At 42.7% G+C, this 21,057-nt stretch overlaps 1 protein-coding gene across 4 annotated transcripts in view; it reads left to right on the forward strand.

Annotated features, from left to right (window-relative positions):
* FIG4 (FIG4 phosphoinositide 5-phosphatase) overlaps positions 1–19,697 on the forward strand; it is a 506,946-nt gene extending 487,249 nt beyond the window's left edge. For all 4 annotated transcript variants that reach the window (XM_073675844.1, XM_073675845.1, XM_073675842.1 and 1 more), the window contains one exon: positions 19,064–19,697. In XM_073675844.1, coding sequence (XP_073531945.1) covers positions 19,064–19,241 — 178 coding nt within the window. In that variant the 3' untranslated portion in view covers positions 19,242–19,697. The remainder of the gene's footprint in view (positions 1–19,063) is intronic.
* Positions 19,698–21,057: the final 1,360 nt, after the last annotated feature.

Below are 21,057 nucleotides of genomic sequence, written 5' to 3' on the forward strand. Positions count from 1 at the left end.
TTAATTTGCCTCAGGGCCACCTACTTGAAATTAGAAACAGACAAGCAATCATGACCTGGTAAAGAGGAAATGAAATATTGAAGCATGATACAAAGGATGTCTAATATGGCCTCGACAGCTCGCTGTTTATTTTCACAAAGTTAAATATGAGCCTTGAGGTAATATAAATGAGTCATATTGGTTTATGTGGTATGAATAAATTCTTAGCTTCTACTATGTAAGTAGCCACATTATTATTATATGGCTTTGCTTGTATAGTGTGTGGTGCACTCATACTTCATGATTACTTCTTATTTAATGTTGGGTTAGCTGTGTATTAAGGGGTTATGCCCATCTTGGCAAGTTATTACATATCCACATGCTTTGAAATGTGCCATTAGAATGTACATGGCTGTTTATTTTGTTTTCATTGCACTAAATGTTCTGACAGATTCCCTTTAAAGGGTTATTCCCATCTTATTGGTTACCTGGCGCTGCTCAGGGTACTCATGTCCATAGGCGGATTATAATGAGGGCAATCTGGGCTACCGCCCGGGGGCCCGAGCCTGCAGGGGGCCCGCGGCTCTGGGCGGGGTGTCTAATGCCTTATTGCCCTCATTATATGTGCGGGCCGCCGCGGCACATACCGTTAGCAGTGGCGGGAGGGGGGGCCCCGGACCGCTCCCCCAGCAGCGGCCGCCGGTACTTCTTCATCGGCCGGGCCAGCACTGCAGCAGTTAACTTCCCTCTGCTGGCCCGGCCGCGTCACTGCTAGGAGACACGGCCCTGTGTGCGGCCGTGTCTCCTAGCTGTGACGTCACGCAGTGCGTGCCCGGCCTGCACTGCTGCAACGGAGAAGTCAGAGCAGGCAGGAGGAATGGAGCCGGGGGATGGTGAGTCTGTGTGTGTATGTGTGTGTGTGTGTGTGTGTGTGTGTGTGTGTGTGTGTGTGTGTGTGCAGGCAGATATCATTGTGTGATGTCTGTTTATATGTATTTTTGTGTTTCAAATGTGTTTATGCGTGTATGTATATGTCTGTATATGTTTGTGTGTGTGCGTGACTGCATGCGTGACTGCGTGGGGCCTCCTGCTGGGTATAGTTGGTGCCGTGCGGCCTCCTGCTGTCTCTGGGGGGGGCGCCGTGAGGCCTCCCACTATGTATAGATGGCGCCGTGCGGCCTCCCGCTGTGTATAGATGGCGCCGTGTGGCCCCCTGCTGTGTATAGATGGTGCCGTGCGGCCCTCTGCTGTGCATAGATGGCGTCGTGTGGCCCCCTGCTGTGTATAGATGGCGCCGTGCGGCCTCCTGCTGTGTATAGATGGCGCCGTGCGGCCTCCTGCTGTGTATAGATGGTGCCATGCGGCCCCCTGCTGTGTATAGATGGCGCCGTGCGGCCCCCTGCTGTGTATAGATGGCGCCGTGCGGCCTCCTGCTGTGTATAGATGGCGCCGTGTGGCCTCCTGCTGTGTGTAGATGGTGCCATGCGGCCTCCTGCTGTGTATGGATGGCGCCGTGCGGCCTCCTGCTGTGTATAGATGGTGCCGTGCGGCCTCCTGCTGTGTATAGATGGCTACGTGTGCGGCCTCCAGCTGTGTATAGATGGCTACTTGCGGCCTCCCGCTGTGTATAGGTGGCACCGTGCAGCCTCCCGCTGTGTATAGATGGCTACTTGTGCTCAATATTGAGTCATACAATTAATGTAAGGCTATGTGCCCACGATACAGAAATGTTCTGGATTTTTTTTGAGCATTTCTGCATCTCCCTGGCAGAAAAAACGCATGCGGATTTTACATGCGGATTGTACATGCGGATTTTACATGCAGATTGTACATGCATTTTCCTGCCAGGGCCATGCGGATGTGAAGCATTCTTCGCTTGCATTTCCACATGCGGGTTGACAAGCACTTTCCAAGCGATTTTAGCATCACTTGGAAAGTGCTTGACAACTTGGTTACACTATATAAATCCATGCAACCAGCATGGATTTATATAGTGTGACCGTAAAAGAATGGTAAAAAATAAAAAATATATACTTACCTTCTGATGGCCTGCCGACGTCAGCGGTCGCGTGACCCGTCACATGACTAAATGACGTCACGGCTGGTCCTTTTCAGACCATCGCGAGCTGCCGGCAAGACAGGACGCATCGGATAAAGACATCGGGGGCCATCAGAAGGTAAGTATAATATTTATTTTTTATTTTATTCTTTTTTTTACAGGTTCTATGGTACCCGGGTCCGGAGGAGAGTCTCCTCTCCTCCACACCCGGGTACCATCCGCACATTGAAACGCATGGATTCCGCATCTACAGATGCAGGGATGCGGATTCCATGCGTTCTAATGCAAGTCAATGGCGGCGAAAACGCCGCGCTTCCGCAAAATAATTGGTAATGCTGCGGATTTTTCCACAATGATAATCCGGAGCGGAAATTTCCACAGCATGTACACAGCACATGCGGATTATCATTGGGGAACATGGCAGACCTTCTACCAAGCATTTTTTAAGCGTTTCTGCAGCGGAATTGCCGCTGCGGAATTGCCGCTGCGGAAACGCTTAAAAAACGCATAGTGGGCACACAGCCTAAAAAAAAATGTTATAATTAATATTGTGCCAAATTAATTTCACATGAACCATCACATGATCTATCACAGGGGATCATGTGACATGTCACGTGATAAATCAGGTGTTTGTGTGTGGGGGGGGGGCCCCGCGCCGTCTATACTGCCCGGGGCCCTTGCTACTCTTAATCCACCCCTGCTCATGTCATCTACAGGAGCTGGGTAGCGCTAGGTAGGGAATAGTGAGGTGAGTTGATATACTAGCCAGTGGCGTACCGCCAATGGTGGCAAGCCACGTGACTGCTACGGAGAGGCAGGAGAGCAGGGAGTATGCACATGTGGGAGGATTGGCAATGCCTGTGACTGGGCTCCTCCCACATGAGTGCTTACACTGATTGTGATTGGCTGTTTAATGCACACATGATCAGTGACATCACTAAGGCCCTGAAGTAAGTTTTCTAAAATTGCTGTGTAATATATAAAGTACGGTAGACCGGAGTCACTGACAGCAGTGTAACACATCAGATAGGACAGGGAGATGTGCAGCAGGAGATGAGGCTGCGGCTTAGGGTAATAAATGGAGGATTTCTACCTCCTAGTAATTTCTGTTGCTGCTGTGTATAGTGGGTGAGTAACACTGAGGCTGAGAAAAGCTGTGGCAAGATTTAGGTATGTCTATAATAACTATAGAGTATAATAAGTCCGCACTGAGTGTCACACACAGGGCCCTACCTGACAGACGAATTTTAACCCCTTAAGCAGTGTGCATTCACGCAATGTTATTATTTCTTTCCCCTTCTTCCCAGAGCTGTAACTTTTTATTTTCCCGCTGACAAATACATGTGTGCGCTTGTTTCTTTTCTTTGTGGAACCAGCGATACTTTTGATTGACACCATCCGTTTTATACAGTTTACTAGAAAATGTGTAATAAACAAAAAAAGGACTTCCACAGGGGATTTTTTTTTTTTTTTCCCAGCATTCATTCTGCAGTAAAAATGACCTTGAAATATGATGGTTCAGGGTCATCCGCTCACAAAGATACTACATTTCCTTTTATTTATTTTTTTTGTGGTGAAAAAAAATTAAGAAATTCATAACAAAAAAGATTGCTTGAGTTTCAATTTTCTAAAGCCCAGAACATCTTTCAGTTTAGGAGGACGGAGCTGTGTGTGGGATTTTCTTACTTTTGTGGACACGTTGATACCAAATGTGATTGTATTTTTTTGAACACTTCTTTATTGTTCACTAGGGTAAAGATGGGAGGGATTCCAATTTTGATCTGATGATGCTTCGTTTGAGTATCGCAGTAGTCAATAAGATTCTCAAATGAAGCGTCATCAAAAGGAAGCAGAAAAAAAGGAAAGCTGTTAGATAGTGTAGTTAAAGCACCACTGCAGCAGTTTTTTTTATTTCACCTCGAGTGGCGCGTTAAACCTCACACCCCTGCCCCAGTCATATACCCATCCTCCGGCATCTTCATTTGTTTTCACAGCTGCTCCAGTCCATTTCCTGCAGTTTGTGACCTGCCGATTGCGCCAGTGTTTGCTGGAGGAGCCGGAGGTCACTACTCAATTCAAGTCTTACTGTAGATTGAGAGGCTGTGACGTAGCTTCTGACTTCCAACCAATCAAAAGCAGCGTTCACAAGATGGCGATGCAGGACCGGAAATAACAGGGAAGATGCTGGATGGTGAGTATAAGACGGGGGACTTGGGTTTAAAGCATTACTCCAACAGTGAAAAAAAAATGCTGGAGTGGTGCTTTAATTTTTAGTTCAAGTATATTAGAAAATCGTTTTGATTATGGCATCAAATAGATGGGGATTTAGGATGAAAAGTTTGTGAAGGTTTGTGTGTGGGCCATCTTACTGTTTGGAGGGCTAGTGCGGGCCATTATATTGCATGGAGAGCTGTGTGGGGGTCACAGTTGGAGGATCATACTGTGTTGGGGACAGCATACTTTGCCTAAGGGGTTGAGGTGAGGTACAGTAGGGTCATTATACTGTGCATGTGGAGGAAGTCACCATGGGGATATCATACTGTGATTGGGGGGGGCACTTTTGTTGGCATCATACTTTTAATGGGGGCAATGAAAGAGGGATCTAGGACTTCAGCAGGAGAAAACTTACTATGTAAAGGCTGGAACGTTGTGAGATCTGCTCTTCTGTGACCCCGACAATTATTTAATTTGTTTTTTTTCTTTTTTTTTTTTTGGAGGGGAGGGTGGAGTTGGTTGGAGCCCAATTAGAACTTCTGCTATGGGCCCCATGATTTCTATGTACGCTCTTAATACTAAGCAATACACCCACAATACCCTTCAAGGCTTATTTGGATGAAACACCTAACCAGGATTTCTCTGCTCTGGAACATTATTTTGGGGCCAGTATGTATGAACTTATATTTTTATTACCTACAGTATATTTTGTTTAGTTTTCCTAAACTTCCTGATAAGTTTCCTAAGAAGATTTGTAAGTGTTTTGTTTCTATGTAGTTTATGGGCTAATATGACAATGAAGAAAAAGAGCCACAGTCTACATTTTTAAGCAACTTTAAAAGGGTATTCCAATCTCCAAGATCCTATCCCAATATATGTAGTAGGTGTAATAATAATAATATTAGCAAATACCTCCAATTAGAAATGTAGTATAATTCTTCTGATTTGCTATGTCGCTTACTTCATGTGCAGGGCATTGCAGTAGCTTAGGTATCCATGAGAAACAGAAAAAAAACAAAACACCATCCTATAACCTAAGGCATATCATAAATGATAATCAAAAAAACAAGGAAAACATGCCAATTAAAAGGGATCATCTATAAATAACAAGTTTATAGAAGTGCAAGCCACAACATCGATTAAAAACACTTAGAAAAAAAAAAAGTCCAATAGTTAAGACTATACAGAAAAGTCCATAATAGAGCTGTGATCTGCCTTATCTCATCTTCAATGACACAGGATACAAATGATATGTATAATAATATAAATGCATGTATTCAGAAGTGTATCTAGGTTTTCTGGCACCCAGGTAAAGAATTCAGTTTGGCACCCTCTCCCTCACATCCGAAGTACATATGCGATTTGGAAACTTAGTCACGTGCCGACTAACTGCTTAACTTCGCTTCCTAATTCTCTCAATTTTCAGTGAAAAACTGAGGGAAGCCGAAAGAAAAGCTAGTTGTCATATGACCGTAAGTATGAAAATTGCATATGAGTGAAGTGGCCATGTGATGACTAAGAGAACCTGCAAGCAGTGCTGAATCCTCACAGTGAGTATATTACATGCTGTTAGGATCGGCATGCTACACTGCTTCATTTTATGATTAAAGGGCTTGTCCAGGTTTGAGATGAAAGTCTGCAGTCACTCTAGGCTCTGTGAATTTTTAGATTGGTTGGTACCGTAACTATATAGATCCTTTACTGTGACTCTAGGTGACTGCAAGCTTCTGAATTCTCACAGCACATGTACTGCACACTTTTAGGATTGCTGGTGGCAAGAGTGGGCGGTCATGTGAGCACAAGTATGCGATTTGTATACTTGTGGTCACATTACGACTACTACGACGATTTTCATTGAGTGAGGCCACACATGTCTAGTCGGCACGTGACCACATGTATGCAAATCACATACTTGCAATTTTGTAACCTCCCACTCTCACTGCCGGCACCAAGAAATAATGACAGAGCACTGTGAGAATTCAGAAGTCTGCAATCACATAGAATAACTGCAGACTCATCACAAACTTTGAGAACCCCTTTAAAGCTCCTAGCATAAATAAAAACATAGTAACCTTTAACTTGTCAGATGGTACAACATTTTATTAACACAGTCATGTATCAAGAAATCTTACAGGTTATGGATTGTTACATGTGTACAGGATCAGAACCAATAACAGCACAAGAATCCATCACCAGCAGTACAGAAATACATCAGTAGTAGTATCCCCATCACTACAGAAACACAGCATCACAACCCTCAATAGGATAAATACATCACCAGAACCAACAACAGTACAAAAATTCATCATAAGAACCACCAGCAGTACAGAAATTCGTCATCAGAAGCACCAGCAGTGCAGAAATACATCTGTATAACCCCCATTGGTACAGAAACACAGCATCAAAACCCTCATCAGTACAGGAATACATCACAAGAAACAACCATCATTACAGGAATACATCACAAGAACCACCATGATTACAGGAATACATTACCAGGTCCACCATCAGTACATGAATTCATCACTAGGACCACCATCAGTACATGAATTCAGCACCAGAACCACCATGGGTACATCAATTGTAATGTCAGGTCACACCTATATACATTTGTATCGTATGAACCTACAACTTCCAGTACATTCTAAGCAATCGTAAAGAGATACTGGGAGTTGTTGTTATCAATCAGTCATCATCATGTGCGGACCATACAGGAACCACAGTACTGATGAGAATTAGTATAACAAAAATTTTTACATCCAGGTACCTTTATAAATGACATTCTCTCTGATTGGAGTCGTTCTCTTTCTTTTCTTCATCTTGTTCAGATGCTATAATGATTTTTCACAGCCACAGCTCGTCTCTACATACTTTCATCTTCTCTGGTCTTGTGCAGCATATCCCCACATGATAGCCTTAAAAGTAACAGTGTCATTATAATTCTCCTGAATAAAAATATCTGAATAAAAATATCTGACTAAATAAGCCCCTGAAGAAATAATTGCCCCTCACTATGTTCCTTGCCCAAAATATGCCCTCTCCTTTCCATACTGGGCACCGTCTTCACACTGCCCTCTTACATTGTGTCCCACCTATATTGCTCAGTCTCTGTACTGTGCCTTCTCATCACACTCCCCCTTCTTGGCATACTGTCCCCTCCTGACTGTGCTCTTACAGCGTTCCCCCATGCTACCCCCCACACTACTCAGTCTCTATTCTGTGCCCACTCACACTTTTCTCCCCCTCACACTATTCCCCTCAATAGTTTCCTCAAACGTTTCCCCCTTCCTTATAATACTGTCTCCTCTCACATCCCCGTGCTAACCATATTGTCTCCTCATATATTTACCCCCTCGCTCTCCTTACTGCCCCCTCACACGTTCCCCTGACTCCCCATACTATATGTTATGATCTGCAACAAGTACTAAGGAAAGATAGCGGAAAGCTGTCCCTTCAGTAAGACTAAGCTGAATCCCTACGATGTAGCGGGCTGCCTGTTCCTAGCGAACAGACCCGCCTTAGTCCTCGACTAGTCTGAACGAAGACCTATAGCATAAGGGGAGGGGTTCCTAAAAGAACTAAGGACTGGGACAAAAATGGGACACCTCCTAAACAGAGAAGTTGTTGCAGAACACAAAAAGACAAACAGACAAAAAGGTACTAGAGGTCCCAGAAGGACCAAACGAACTGACAGAGAAAGGCACAGAAGCACCTGGCTAGAGAAACAGTCAAACACTGAAGTCAAGCACAGCCAGGAGGGCGGAGCTGGAATATAAAGGCAGGTGATCACGTGACTGCAAAACACAAGATGGAAAAAACAAACAGGACGGTTCTAGCAGTACCCCCTCTTTTATGAGGATCCTCCAGGCCTATCCGGAAACCTCCTGTGGAAAGCTCTAACAAGCCTGGGAGCAGAGTCATCATCCGCTCTTACCCAGGAGTTATCTTCGGGACCGAATCCCTTCCAGGAGACAAGATGCTGTAATCTCCCTCTATGCCATCTAGAATTCAGGATAAGAGAAATTTCATATTCGCCGTCTTCCACCACAGGAGGAACTATGACAGTGGAATCCCTATCTGATACATCAGCCTTTTTCAACAAGGAAACATGAAACACAGGATTAATCTTCCAGGAATAGGGATATCCAACCTAACCGCAGACTGGTTAACAACCTGAAGCACTTTAAATGGACCCACAAACTTAGGACCCAGTTTTTTAGAGGGAATCCTCAACCGCAGGTTCTTTGAGGACAACCAAACCATGTCACCCACAGTAAACAAAACCTCCTTACGTTTCCTGTCAAAATACTTCTTGGACTTCTTGTTGGCCTCTTGAAGGTTGCAACATACATTAGTCCAAACTCTCTCCAAATCACCGGAAAAATTCTCTTCCGGCACCGTCAACCCCAATTTGGCGAACAAACCTAAAGACTGATGTCTCCCAGTACAACAAAAAAAGGAGAACACCCAGCAGAGGAGGATGTATGATTGTTAAGAGCAAATTCTGCGAGAGGCAGAAACTCAGACCACACCGCTTGATTGTCTGCCACAAAACAACGCAAAAACTGTTCTACATCCTGGTTCTTTCTTTCAGTCTGTCCATTAGACTCAGGATGATACCCAGACGAAAATGACAAATGAACTCCCAACCTGTCACAAAAAGCACGCCAAAAGCGAGCCACAAACTGAGGTCCTCTATCAGAAACAATATCCGTGGGAATGCCATGAAGCTTGACAATCTCCTTAACAAACGCCTTAGCGAGTATCTTGGCGCAGGGCAACTTAATGAATGGAACCAAATGACACATCTTACTAAAATGGTCCATGACCACCCAGATGACAGTAAAACCCTCGGACACAGGAACATCAGTAATAAAATCCATAGTGAGATGCGTCCAAGGCACACTAGGAACCTCCAGAGGGCAAAGCAACCCCGCAGCAGGAGTATGTGAAGCCTTTGACCTAGCACACACAGTACATTGACCCACCCACTTGATGACTTCCTTCTGCCATCCAGGCCACCAAAAACTGCGACTGATCAGTCTCTTAGTCTCCGAAATTCCTGGATGACCTGCCAACCGAGACTCATGACACTCCAAAAACAAATCTCTCCTAAAGGCTCTAGGCACGAACAACCTCCCATGGGGAGTGTTAGATGGAGCATCATCTTGAGCTTTCAGAATCCCATTCTCTAAAACGGAGTCCAATGCCACCACCACAACTCCTTTCCGTAAAATGCTCTCCTCCTCCTCGGCACCGACCGTAGGAGAGAAGCTGAGAGATAAAGCATCGGCTTTAACATTCTTAGTACCAGGGATAAAGGTAACAGAAAAATGAAACCGAGAAAAAAAAAGTGCCCACCTAGCTTGACGGGCATTCAAGCACTTGGCAGCATCCAGATAGATCAAATTCTTATGATCTGTGAACACCTGAATAGGAAATCTTGCGCCTTCCAAAAAATGACGCCAATGTTCAAACGCGAGTTTAATAGCGAGCAACTCCCAATTTACAACATCATAATTCTGTTCGGTTTCCGAATTTTTTTTTCGAAAAGAAGGCACAAGGATGTACTCCATCCTTGTTCTCCTGAGACAAAACTGCTCCGACCGCCATCAATGAAGCATCGACCTCGACTAAAAAAGGTTTGGTCTCATCAGGCTGTATAAGGATAGGGGCAGAACTGAACCTCTCTTTGAGATACTCAAACACTTCAATGGCTTCAGTAGTCCACTGGGTCGTATTCGCACCTTTCCTGGTGAGATCGGTTAGAGGTTTAACAATTACAGAAAAATTCTTAATGAATTTCCTGTAATAATTGACAAAACCCAAAAACCTCTGTATAGATTTCAAACCAATAGGCCTAGGCCATTCCTGTACAGCCTGAACCTTCACCGGGTCCATCTCAAAGCCCTCGCTGGAGACAATGTAGCCCAAAAAACAAATTTTCTGCACAGCGAACTCACATTTCTCCAGCTTAGCAAAGAGTGAATTATCACTCAATAACTGCAAAACTTCACGTACACTCTGCCAATCGGACTCTAGATCTGGTGAATAAATCAAAATGTCATCCAAATACACAACCACATTCTTACCAGTCAAAGGTCTCAGGATGTCATTAATTAGGTTCTGAAAAAATGCAGGTGCATTGGTAAGACCAAAAGGCATCACCAGATTCTCGAAATGACCTAACGGAGTGTTAAAAGCAGTTTTCCATTCATCACCCTCCTTCACTCGTAACAAATTGTATGCCCCCCCGGAGATCAATTTTGGAGAACCACTTGGCCCCCACCAACTGGTTAAACAAGTGAGGAATTAACGGCAATGGGTAGGAATTGCGTATGGTAATCTTATTCATTTCACGAAAATCCAGACATGGACATAAACCCCTGTCCTTTTTTTTTTTAACAAAGAAAAATCCAACTGCCACAGGCAACTTAGAAGGTCTAATGTGACCAGCAGCCAGGCTAGTCTGTATGTACTCCTCCAAGGCCTTTCTTTCAGGGATAGTTAGATTAAACAAGCGACTCTTGGGAAGAGTAGCCCCAGGAGCAAACTGAATGGCGCAATCATAATCCCTATGAGGAGGTAAAACTTGCTACTCCTCCTCTGAAAAAACCCTCCAAAAATCTTGAATGAGTACAGGTAATTCCCCTTTTTCCACAGCCGCAATGCGACCATTACAACATTTATCATAGCACTTCGGACTCCAAGACTTAATCACATTAGTAGACCAGTCCAGCAAAGTATTGTGCAGTTTTAACCAAGGCAAACCTAAAATGACCGGAGAGGGTAAATTATCTAATACAACCAAGTCCAAAATTTCTTGGTGAACTCCATTGATAGTGAGGGGAAATGCAGCAACCTTGTGCATTTCAAGGGAGTGTTATCAATTGCAATCACAGAAATAGGTGATGACAAAGGTTTGGATTATAATAAAATTTTTTCCAAAAACCCTTTATCAATCACATTAAGTGTTGAACCACAATCCACAAATACCTGAAATTCAGTCAAATTTTCCTGCAAAGTAGTACTCCCAGAAAGAAATACTCCTGCAGAGCGTAAACAAGCTATACGGGCGGGACTGACCTTTTTTTTTCTTTACTTAAACGAAGCTCACAATACTTAATCAAATGGGCAGCTTTACCACAGTAAAGACACAATCCCTCGGCGAACCTCCGGTCTCTTTCCTGAGAGGAGAGCGACTTCGCCCCAACCTCCATCGGTTCTCCGCCGTCAGAGCAGATTTTCTGGGGACTTAGACCTGGCATTACAGGAGTCTTTACCTCATTCTGTCTAAATCTCCGTCTCCTATCCACACGAACAGCTAATTGCATGGCATCCTGCAGAGTCTCAGGTGCGGGGAATGCAATTAGCAAATCCTTAACCCTTTCACTCAGACCAGCAAGAAATAGACATTTCAGAGCAGGATCATTCCATCTAACTTCCGAGGCCCATCTCCTGAAGTGTGTGCAATAATTTTCAACATCACCTGACCCCTGATTTAAACGCCTGAGTTCTGCCTCAGCAGATTAGACTCGATCATGAACATCATATAATAGCCCCATAGCAGAAAAAAATTCTTCTACAGACCTTAAACATAGATCATTAGGTTGGATAGAAAAGGTCCACCCCTGTGGTTCTTTGCGCAAAAGTGACATAATAAAACCAATGCGCTGTGATTCATTCCTAGAGGACCTTGGTCTCAAACGAAAATATAACAAACAAGCATTTTTAAAGGAAAAAAAAATCTTGCTGTTTACCATAGAAACATCAGGCAGTCCTACCTTGGGTTCCACAAAATGCGCTTCAGAACAGCTTCTCACGTGTTGCTGGAACTTGGCTATCTCCAGAGACAATCCCTGCAGTTGTTGAGCCAAATCCTGGACGGAAACCATACTGATCCCCGAATTTCTTTCCTTTTAGTTTTTTTTTTGGGCTCGACTTACTGTTATGATCTGCAACAAGTACTAAGGAAAGATAGGGGAAAGCTGTCCCTACAGTAAGACTAAGCTGAATCCCTACGATGTAGCGGGCTGCCTGTTCCTAGCGAACAGACCCGCCTTAGTCCTCGGCTAATCTGAACGAAGACCTATCGCATAAGGGGAGGGGTCCCTAAAAGAACTAATGACTGGGACAAAAATGGGACACCTCCTAAACAGAGAAGTTGTTGCAGAACACAAAAAGACAAACAGACAAAAACGTACTAGAGGTCCCAGAAGGACCAAACGAACTGACAGAAAAAGGCACAGAAGCACCTGGCTAGAGAAACAATTAAACACTGAAGTCCAGCACAGCCAGGAGGGCAGAGCTGGAATATAAAGGCAGGTGGTCACGTGACCGCAAAACACAAGATGAAAAAACAAACAGGAGGGTTCTAACACTATATCTGCACCCATCCCATGACCCTCGCTCCCCATACTGTGTCTGCATACATTCTTCCCCTCGCTACTCATACTGTGTCTGCATACATTCCTCTCCTCGCTCCTCATACTATGTCCACACCCATCCCCCCACTCACCATACTGTGTCTGCACCCATTCCCTTCCTTGCTCCCAATACTGTATCGCACCCATCCTATTAAGCTTGCTCCTCATACTATGTCCACACCCATCACCAGACTCCCCATACTGTGTCCACATACATTCCTCCCATCACTCCTCATGCCGTGTTTGCACCCATCCCCTCCCTTGCTCCCCATACTGTCTGCACCCATTCCATCTCCCTCGCTCCTCATACTGTGTCTGCATCCATTCCCCCCTTTCTCATCATACTGTGTCTGCACACATCTTGCCCACTCACTATACGGTGTCCGCTCCCATCCTGATAATCCCTCCTCTCACCATACTGTGTCTGCACCCATCACCCCATACTGTTTTCTCATGCATGTTCTCATCTACCCCCCTTGCTCCTCATGCTGTGTCCTCAAATTTCTCCCGCTCCCCATATTTTGTCTTCACCCATCCCTTCCTTGCTACCCAAACTATGTCCTCATATCTTCTCAAACCCCCGTTACACTATATCTTTTGTGTCTTCAGCTTTTCTGGAGCATTTGCCACCAATGTTGTTTGCGCATCTGCAATGTCAGCGAGTGATGTCAACAGTGTGATCACATGAACTGATCACGCTGCTGAGATCGCCCTGGCCCAGCGGTTGTCTGCTTGACAGGTGGCTCAGAGAGTGACCAACTCCCAGTCCGGAGAAGGGCAAAATGTAGGCATCTGGGAGACACCTCGGACCACCGCACCAGGCCGATCGATTTCTCCCCGCTCCGGGCCTCACCCAGGGCAAATACCCCGCCTTCTTCCCCCCTAGATTTGCCTCTGATATATCTGGCCTATATTATAATTACTATCAGAATGAAATAGGCAAAGTGAGGCAATAAAATTAATGTACAATCCAAAGAGTATAGATGCACAATATGTACTGCCAGCACAACCTGAAAAAAGATACTTGGTCAGAAGAAAAGGCATGAGAAAAACCTGTATAAGGCTTAGTTCACACGATGCGTTTTTCATGCGTTTCCCCGGCGTTTTTGCAGTTGCGTAAACGCCGCGGAAACGCATGAAAAACGCATGGTAAAAGGGCAGCAATGTTCCCCAATGGAAATCCGCATGTGCTGTGCCCATGATGCGGATTTTTCCGCAGCGTAAACGCTGCGGTCAAAAATCCGCAGCATGTCAATCAATTTTGCGGAAACGCTGCTCTTTTGCCGCCATTGACTTGCATTAGACCGCATGGAATCCGCATCACTGTATATGTTGATGCGCTTTTCATGCGGTCTAATGTGCGGATGGTACCCAGGTGTGGAGGAGAGGACTCTCATCCAGACCCAGGTACCATTAAAAAAAAAAAGAATAAAATAAAAAATATATATATTCTCACCTTCTGACGGCCCGCGCTGCGTCCTGCCGGCTTCCCGCGCACTTCGCGGTTGAATGAAGGACCTTCGCTGACGTCAGAGTCATGTGACGGGTCACGTGACGCTGACGTCGGAAGGTCCTACAGTCTTCACTGCCGGCAGCCGGGACCGATGAAGCAGGACACCGGGGGCCATCAGATGGTAACGTATAGATTTATTTTTTATTTTTTGACATCACACACTATATAAATCCATGCCGGTTGCATGGATTTATATAGTGTGAAGTTGACAAGCACTTTCCAAGTGATGCTAAAATCGCCTGGGAAGCGCTTGTCAACCCGCATGCGGAAATGAAAGTGAAGACCGCTTCATTTCCGCATGTCCCTGGCAGGAAACCGCATGTACAATCCGCATGCGTTTTTTCCTGCCAGAGAGATGCAGAAACGCTCAGGAAAAAATCCTGAGCATTTCTGCATCGTGTGCACATACCCTAACAGATGAGAGAGAGATGGGGCACATACCCCACACGTATCGCCACTACATGTGGCTTCCTCATGGGCAAACTGCAATTTAAAGTGGCTGAAAATATTATACAAATAGAAAGAGTTTAAATGATTACCAGCTGTAGGAGGTAATAGACATGATATTTGGCGTTTCTCCATATTTATCGCGCATGTGCTAACAATTCTAAATACAGTTTGATAAAACTATGTAATGCGCATGTGTGAACCGGAACTAAATACAAAGATCATACGGCACCATATCTGCACATGCGCCAGTGCGCGAACACAAAGAGCTATAACTCCACCAAAATGTTACTACGCAAGCGCAATTATGCAAATGGAGTAAGTGTACAATGTGCACATGCGGACAAACCAATACAAGTATGCTCGAGTGTAATATCAATACGCATGCGGAGACATTCTATATGGCAAACAGGATAGAAACTTAGAGAACATAGAGAATATAACAGATTACTGCACATGTGTAACTGGATGATTTAAACAAATGCAAAATGCGCACACGCCAAAAGGTTATTGCAAATACAATTAGGTATGATAATGATGCGATAGCACAAGTGTAGTATTTGGCAACATAGAGCGAAAACTCTTCCAGTCCATGAAAGACATAAATGTACAAATGTGTAGTTGGAACAAGAGTCAATACAATTACAAGTAGTCAAGATGATAATGCAGTAACACAAATATGATATATAAAGAGTACAGTAAAAAAATAAGTGGAAAAGTAAAATACATAAAAGCTCTCCTGATCTGTGTCACATGAAAATGCTGAATGATGAGCATGTCAGAATGTAGAAGAAACTTCCTAATACAATAATTCCATGCTAAAAAAAAGAGTGATTTCTTTATAAATGAGTACTTAAATAGATGTCATGTTAGTGATAGAGAACCATTTAATGCTGGAACGCACTGTATTACAAAAATATATATGTTCCCAGACGGGAATCATGAAATACTGTATATTTCATGTTTACATGCTATAGCATTACAGAGTGCAACTTTATTTGTTAGTTGTCCACGAGTAGTGACTCAGTGTCACAATCTGCACATCTTGAATTTCTTAGTCAAGTGGGTGGTCCTAATTAATTAACTGCCTTCCTTGTGTCAGTGTGCATACAAAGTTAGTTGTTAATCACTAAAAAGAACCACCTACTTAACTGAAAGTTGAGAACAAGCAGAGATTTAAACAAATAAAACACAGGTTACACCGAATCCGTTCCTACAAACCTATATAACATGCTGCCTGCAGATTAGACTGCATTTAAAATTTCACAGGTTTCCTTTAAGTTGTCTAGTTCCAAGAAGTGTAAGCTTACCCAAGATTTCTGTAATGAAAGCTGGGAAGTTGCTGGAAAGCTGTGAGAATTCAATACTAGAGTCTGTCACCATGCCCAGCTCATTAAATTGGATGAAGATGCAAAAAATAATCTCTCTTCTTCAGGTATTGGATTTGCCGATCATTGCTGAATTGTTGTACAGATTTCATCAAAACTGTAATAGTGCTGCATCTCCAGCTTGTCAATCATGGTATGAAAATAATCCTGGTTAGTCTGGTCATGGTTGTAGAGAACCAAGATATAGGGCAATGGTTTATGTGGTAAACAATGGTTGAGCTGACAGGGATTGAGACTAGATCCTCTCCAGCATTGGTGGTTGGGTCTGCACAAAAGGTTTCATGTGGACTAGGAGTTGTCATTATTAACTTCTGTTTTTGAAAAATTCAGAATGCTTTAGGTGTGGTTTTTTTTTGGTAAGGAGTGAATGTGCAGTTGTGGCATTTTCCAGCCATAGACTTCAATTCAAGACTAAGCAAAACTGCAACTGTCTTTGACCTATGTTGATATTTGGTGCCATTTATATGGTCTTTTTAATGTTTGTGTGTGTTTTAATGCGCTTTCACTAAGGTAAGAGCAGAAAAATGGTTGAAAGCACTTTAGGATGAAATGATTGTGAAGAAAGCTATTGTACAAATTTGCTCTTCTATCTTCTTACTACTGTTTGGTAGATTATATTTTATCTGAAAGCTTTAAAGTTCCATTTATATTTTGTGTATATAGTACAACATGTATATAAAAATCAGGACAAAACAAAACCCTATTCTCTTTTGTGTTAAACAAAATTTGAACAGGATTATGTAATTTCCTTTCACCAGTATATGAAATTATACTTTTAGTCACTTAGCTTTGCTATTAAGCTACCTGATATTACGGTAAATGAAAGCTTCCTGCCATTACAACGAAAATTACATTTTAGAAAGAGCAATGCCATTAATACTATATATGAATATTAAAGAGTAGTTCATTATTTTCAGCCGAATGGACTTGGATTGTGATTTCAGAGCTGTGGTGAATAAATGGGGGCTGCTGAAAAACTCTTGTACTGGTATTTATCAGAAAAGCCAACCTATGTATATGTTCAGATATTAATATTCTAAAGTATGCTGAAATATGACAAAGCTGCTACATTTACATACATATCATCTTCCTGTTCAGTTTATACTGGTTTATGTTTTGTAAATTTTAATAATTCAGCACCTGTATTTTGTTTTCTCCTGCTTTTATTAATATTTTATAGACTGTTTTGTAAGAAAAACAGTTGAGGGACGCGTAACATTTTCTTCGTATTTTTTAAATAATGTTTAACCTAACATAAACTCGACAATCTCTGATAATAAAAATACTTTATGCAACCAATTGGTACTGTCTGCCATTTATCTACAGTGAAAGGCGCTCAGGAATGTATGAAGCAGCTTTAGAACCTGAGTTCACTGAATACATAGCAGGATACTGGCAGAATGTTTATTCCTGTCTACTACCTTTATGGCATGACGACAGAATAAACCCTAAGACCCTGATTCATCAAGAACAGTGTCTATCATGCCGATCTTGATGAGGAGGCAGGGTGGAGAGCAAGTGTCTGATTCATTCAAGGGAAATTGTCACCAGGCTTTTGGTACCTGAGAGCAGAATAATGTAGGAAGAGAGACTCCGATTCCAGTGATGTATCACTTAGTTTACTGGTTGCAGCAGTTGTGATACAATCTGAGTTTTTAGATGTAGCAGAGCTCAGAAAGCTAACCCTGCCCACACCACAGGCTTCAGAAAGCTAACCCTGCCCACACCACAGGCTTCAGAAAGCTAACCCTACCCACACCACAGGCTTTTGTGTACATTGTCAATTCACAGTAAGCTGCTTATCAGAGGAGGGGGCATGGTTGGACCACTTGGATCATGGAAGCTAGTTTGGGCAGTGATAAAACATTCACTGTATGAAAACAACAGCACACAGCTAAAGATGTGACTCATCAATGAAATCTATGTCTCAGCCCCAAAATCAAGCTGTCCTCAGATTAGATAGCAAAAACCTGCTGGCAGATTCCAATTAAGAGGCGCATGATTTTTAATAAATCATATGAAGTGTAAAGCGGCGTGTGTCTCCTTGTCCGCCTCGCCACAAATATTTCTATCAGGGACGAGAGTAGGGTTTGTGGCATAAGGAACACTGACACTCATCATGAATTTTACAAGCAAGCGCTCACCCCGCTCTAGCTCTACCACTTTGTCGAATCTGGTCGAAAATGTCAAGTCACAACATTTTTGAGCAGCCTTGCATTGTGCAAAAAATTGCTGCTATTTATGTCAGTTTTCTGGTGTAAGAGCCTTTATGTATGATAGGTTCCAATGAGACACCTATCAATCTTGCAAACGGGCTTCATTATGGATAAGCCACAAATATTCAAGATGGTTAATAGCCCTTTAAGTTAGACTGAAGTGCAGTTTACTGACGCCCTTGTAGTTCAAGAAAATTGTAAAATTATATTTATCTTTAGATAGTTTAAGAAGTGGATGCTTCCCTTTGGGTTTCTTGGCCATCGATTAGTTTACCTGCCTAAAATGTTAACACTGTCTGTGCCAAAATTTTCGATTATAAATAGAATAAAATATGGTATCATTTTAAAATAAAATAAATGGGTCGTCACTCCTAAATAAAGCAGATTTGAAGTATACAGGAGTTGTGTCTTCCACTGTTTAAATTGAGTCAGCTTCATCACAGCCACATGTGGTGCTCAACAGATGCAAGAGAAGTCTAAAAATCAAAAAATCATTATCTGTGGCGCTCACCTCATGGCTAAAACTGGCCTTTATTAGTTACCGGACAGAGGATACAGAAGGAAAAAGCGAGGGATGTTTCACACTATCAAGCGCTTCATCCAGGACTTTTTTAGCCTCGGGGTGAGTGCTGCTTTGCTATATGGTATAATTTGTTGCTACTGGCTTCTAGGGAACGTTCACTACCGCATTCAACAGGAATGTAATTTAATTATCACTACTGCAGTGAATGTCAAAATGTAGATATGCTTAACACAGACAACTATCATATTTAATTACATATTTAATTACCCATGCTGTGTACACCATTGTGTTTTTGCAGGAGCTGCATTTCTTCATTCTCCCAGGATAACATATATGAAGTGACACCACCCAAAGTCGACAGGAAGTCGGTGGATATCTTTCATGCTCATATCCAAGCAGGACAAGGCATCATGCAGCCCCTCGGGAAAGATGACATGTTAACATATAGAGAATATATAAGGAATCGCTATATGTAAATATTTCTTAAAGCTGAACTGTAAGCCTAAAATGCTGCCATATGTATATGTACATACACTCAAGTATTCAAATTACCACTCTCAGGAGCAGGGAGAAACAAGGGGATGATGGCCCTAATTTTTACAGTATATTAAGCTGACAGATTTGCGTTACCTGCCATATCTGATCAAAAGTGAATATTTGTTATTTATGAAATACTAAATGCATATTGTTCTGTTGAATATATAGAGAAGTTGTCTACTTTTGTCTTTGCTTGCATCTTCCTGTATATGTAGCATATATAGTACTTGCACATAGCGATATACAGTGCAGGGTGGACCATTTATATGGATACACCTAAATGGGAATGGTTGGTGATATCACCTTCCTGTTTGTGGCACATTAGTATATGGGAGGGGGAAAACTTTTCCAGATGGGTGGTGACCATGGCGGCCATTTTGAAGTCGGCCATTTTGGATCCAACTTTATTTTTTTCAATGGGAAGAGGGTCATGTGACACATCAAACTGATTGCGAATTTCATAAGAAAAACAATGGTGTGCTTGGTTTTAACGTAACTTCATTCTTTCATGAGTTTTTTACAAGTTTATGCCCACTTATAAAATGTGTTCAAAGTGCTGCCCATTGTGTTGGATTGTCAATGCAACTTTCTTCTCCCACTCTTGACACAGATAGCAACACCACAGAAGAAATGCTAGCACAGGCTTCCAGTATCCGTTGTTTCAGATGCTGCACATCTCATATCTTCACAGCATAGGCAATTGTCTTCAGATAACCCCAAAGATAAAAGTCTAAGAGGGTCAGATCGGGAGACCTTGGTGGCCATTCAACTGGCCCACGACGACCAATCCACTTTCCAGGAAACTGTTCATGTAGGAATGCTCGGACCTGACACCCATAATGTGGTGGTGCACCATCTTGTTGGAAAAACTCAGGGAACGTGCCATCTTCAGTGCATAAAGAGGGCAACACATCATCATGTAGCAATTTCAGATATCCAGTCACATTGAGGTTTCCATTGATGAAGAATGGCCCCACTATCTTTGTACCCCATATACCACACCATACCATTAAGATATGAGATGTGCAGCATCTGAAACAATGGATACTGGAAGCCTGTGCTAGCATTTCTTCTGTGGTGTTGCTATCAGTGTGTCAAAAGTTGGAGAAGAGGGTTGCATTGACAATCCAACACAATGGGCAGCACTCTGAACACATTTTATAAGTGGTCATAAACTTGTAAAAAACTCATGAAAGAATAAAGTTGTGTTAAAACCAAGCACACCATTGTTTTTCTTATGAAATTCGCAATAAGTTTGATGTGTCACATGACCCCCTTCCCATTGAAAAAAATAAAGTTGGATCTAAAATGGCCGACTTCAAAATGGCCGCCATGGTCACCACACATCTGGAAAAGTTTTCCCCCTCCCATATACTGATGTGCCACAAACAGGAAGTTGATATCACCAACCATTCCCATTTAATTTTGGTGTATCCATATGCCAGTCATAGTGCTAATCTTATGCTACCAGCCATATTGTGAAGATTGTACATATATAATGTAAAAGAAACCTGTGTGTTCTGTGACATTTTACCAAGTAGTTGTATTCTTCATGAATTTAAAAGTCTAAAGCATCTTCTCATTGAACTTTGGAGTATGCCGTGCCCCTGCTATTCAACCTAGAGATGTATGAATAAATTAAACTCTCAGTGCTACCATTCCTTTTTGTCATTTTAATGTTCCCCTACAGTGATTATTGGGATGCCAGATTGTATAGGGAGAAATGGAATAAGTTATCAGTTCATTCATGCATTT

Source organism: Phyllobates terribilis, unplaced genomic scaffold (assembly GCF_046119375.1).
Source record: "Phyllobates terribilis strain yellow unplaced genomic scaffold, ASM4611937v1 Scaffold_3__8_contigs__length_932513732, whole genome shotgun sequence".
NCBI lineage: Eukaryota > Metazoa > Chordata > Amphibia > Anura > Dendrobatidae > Phyllobates > Phyllobates terribilis.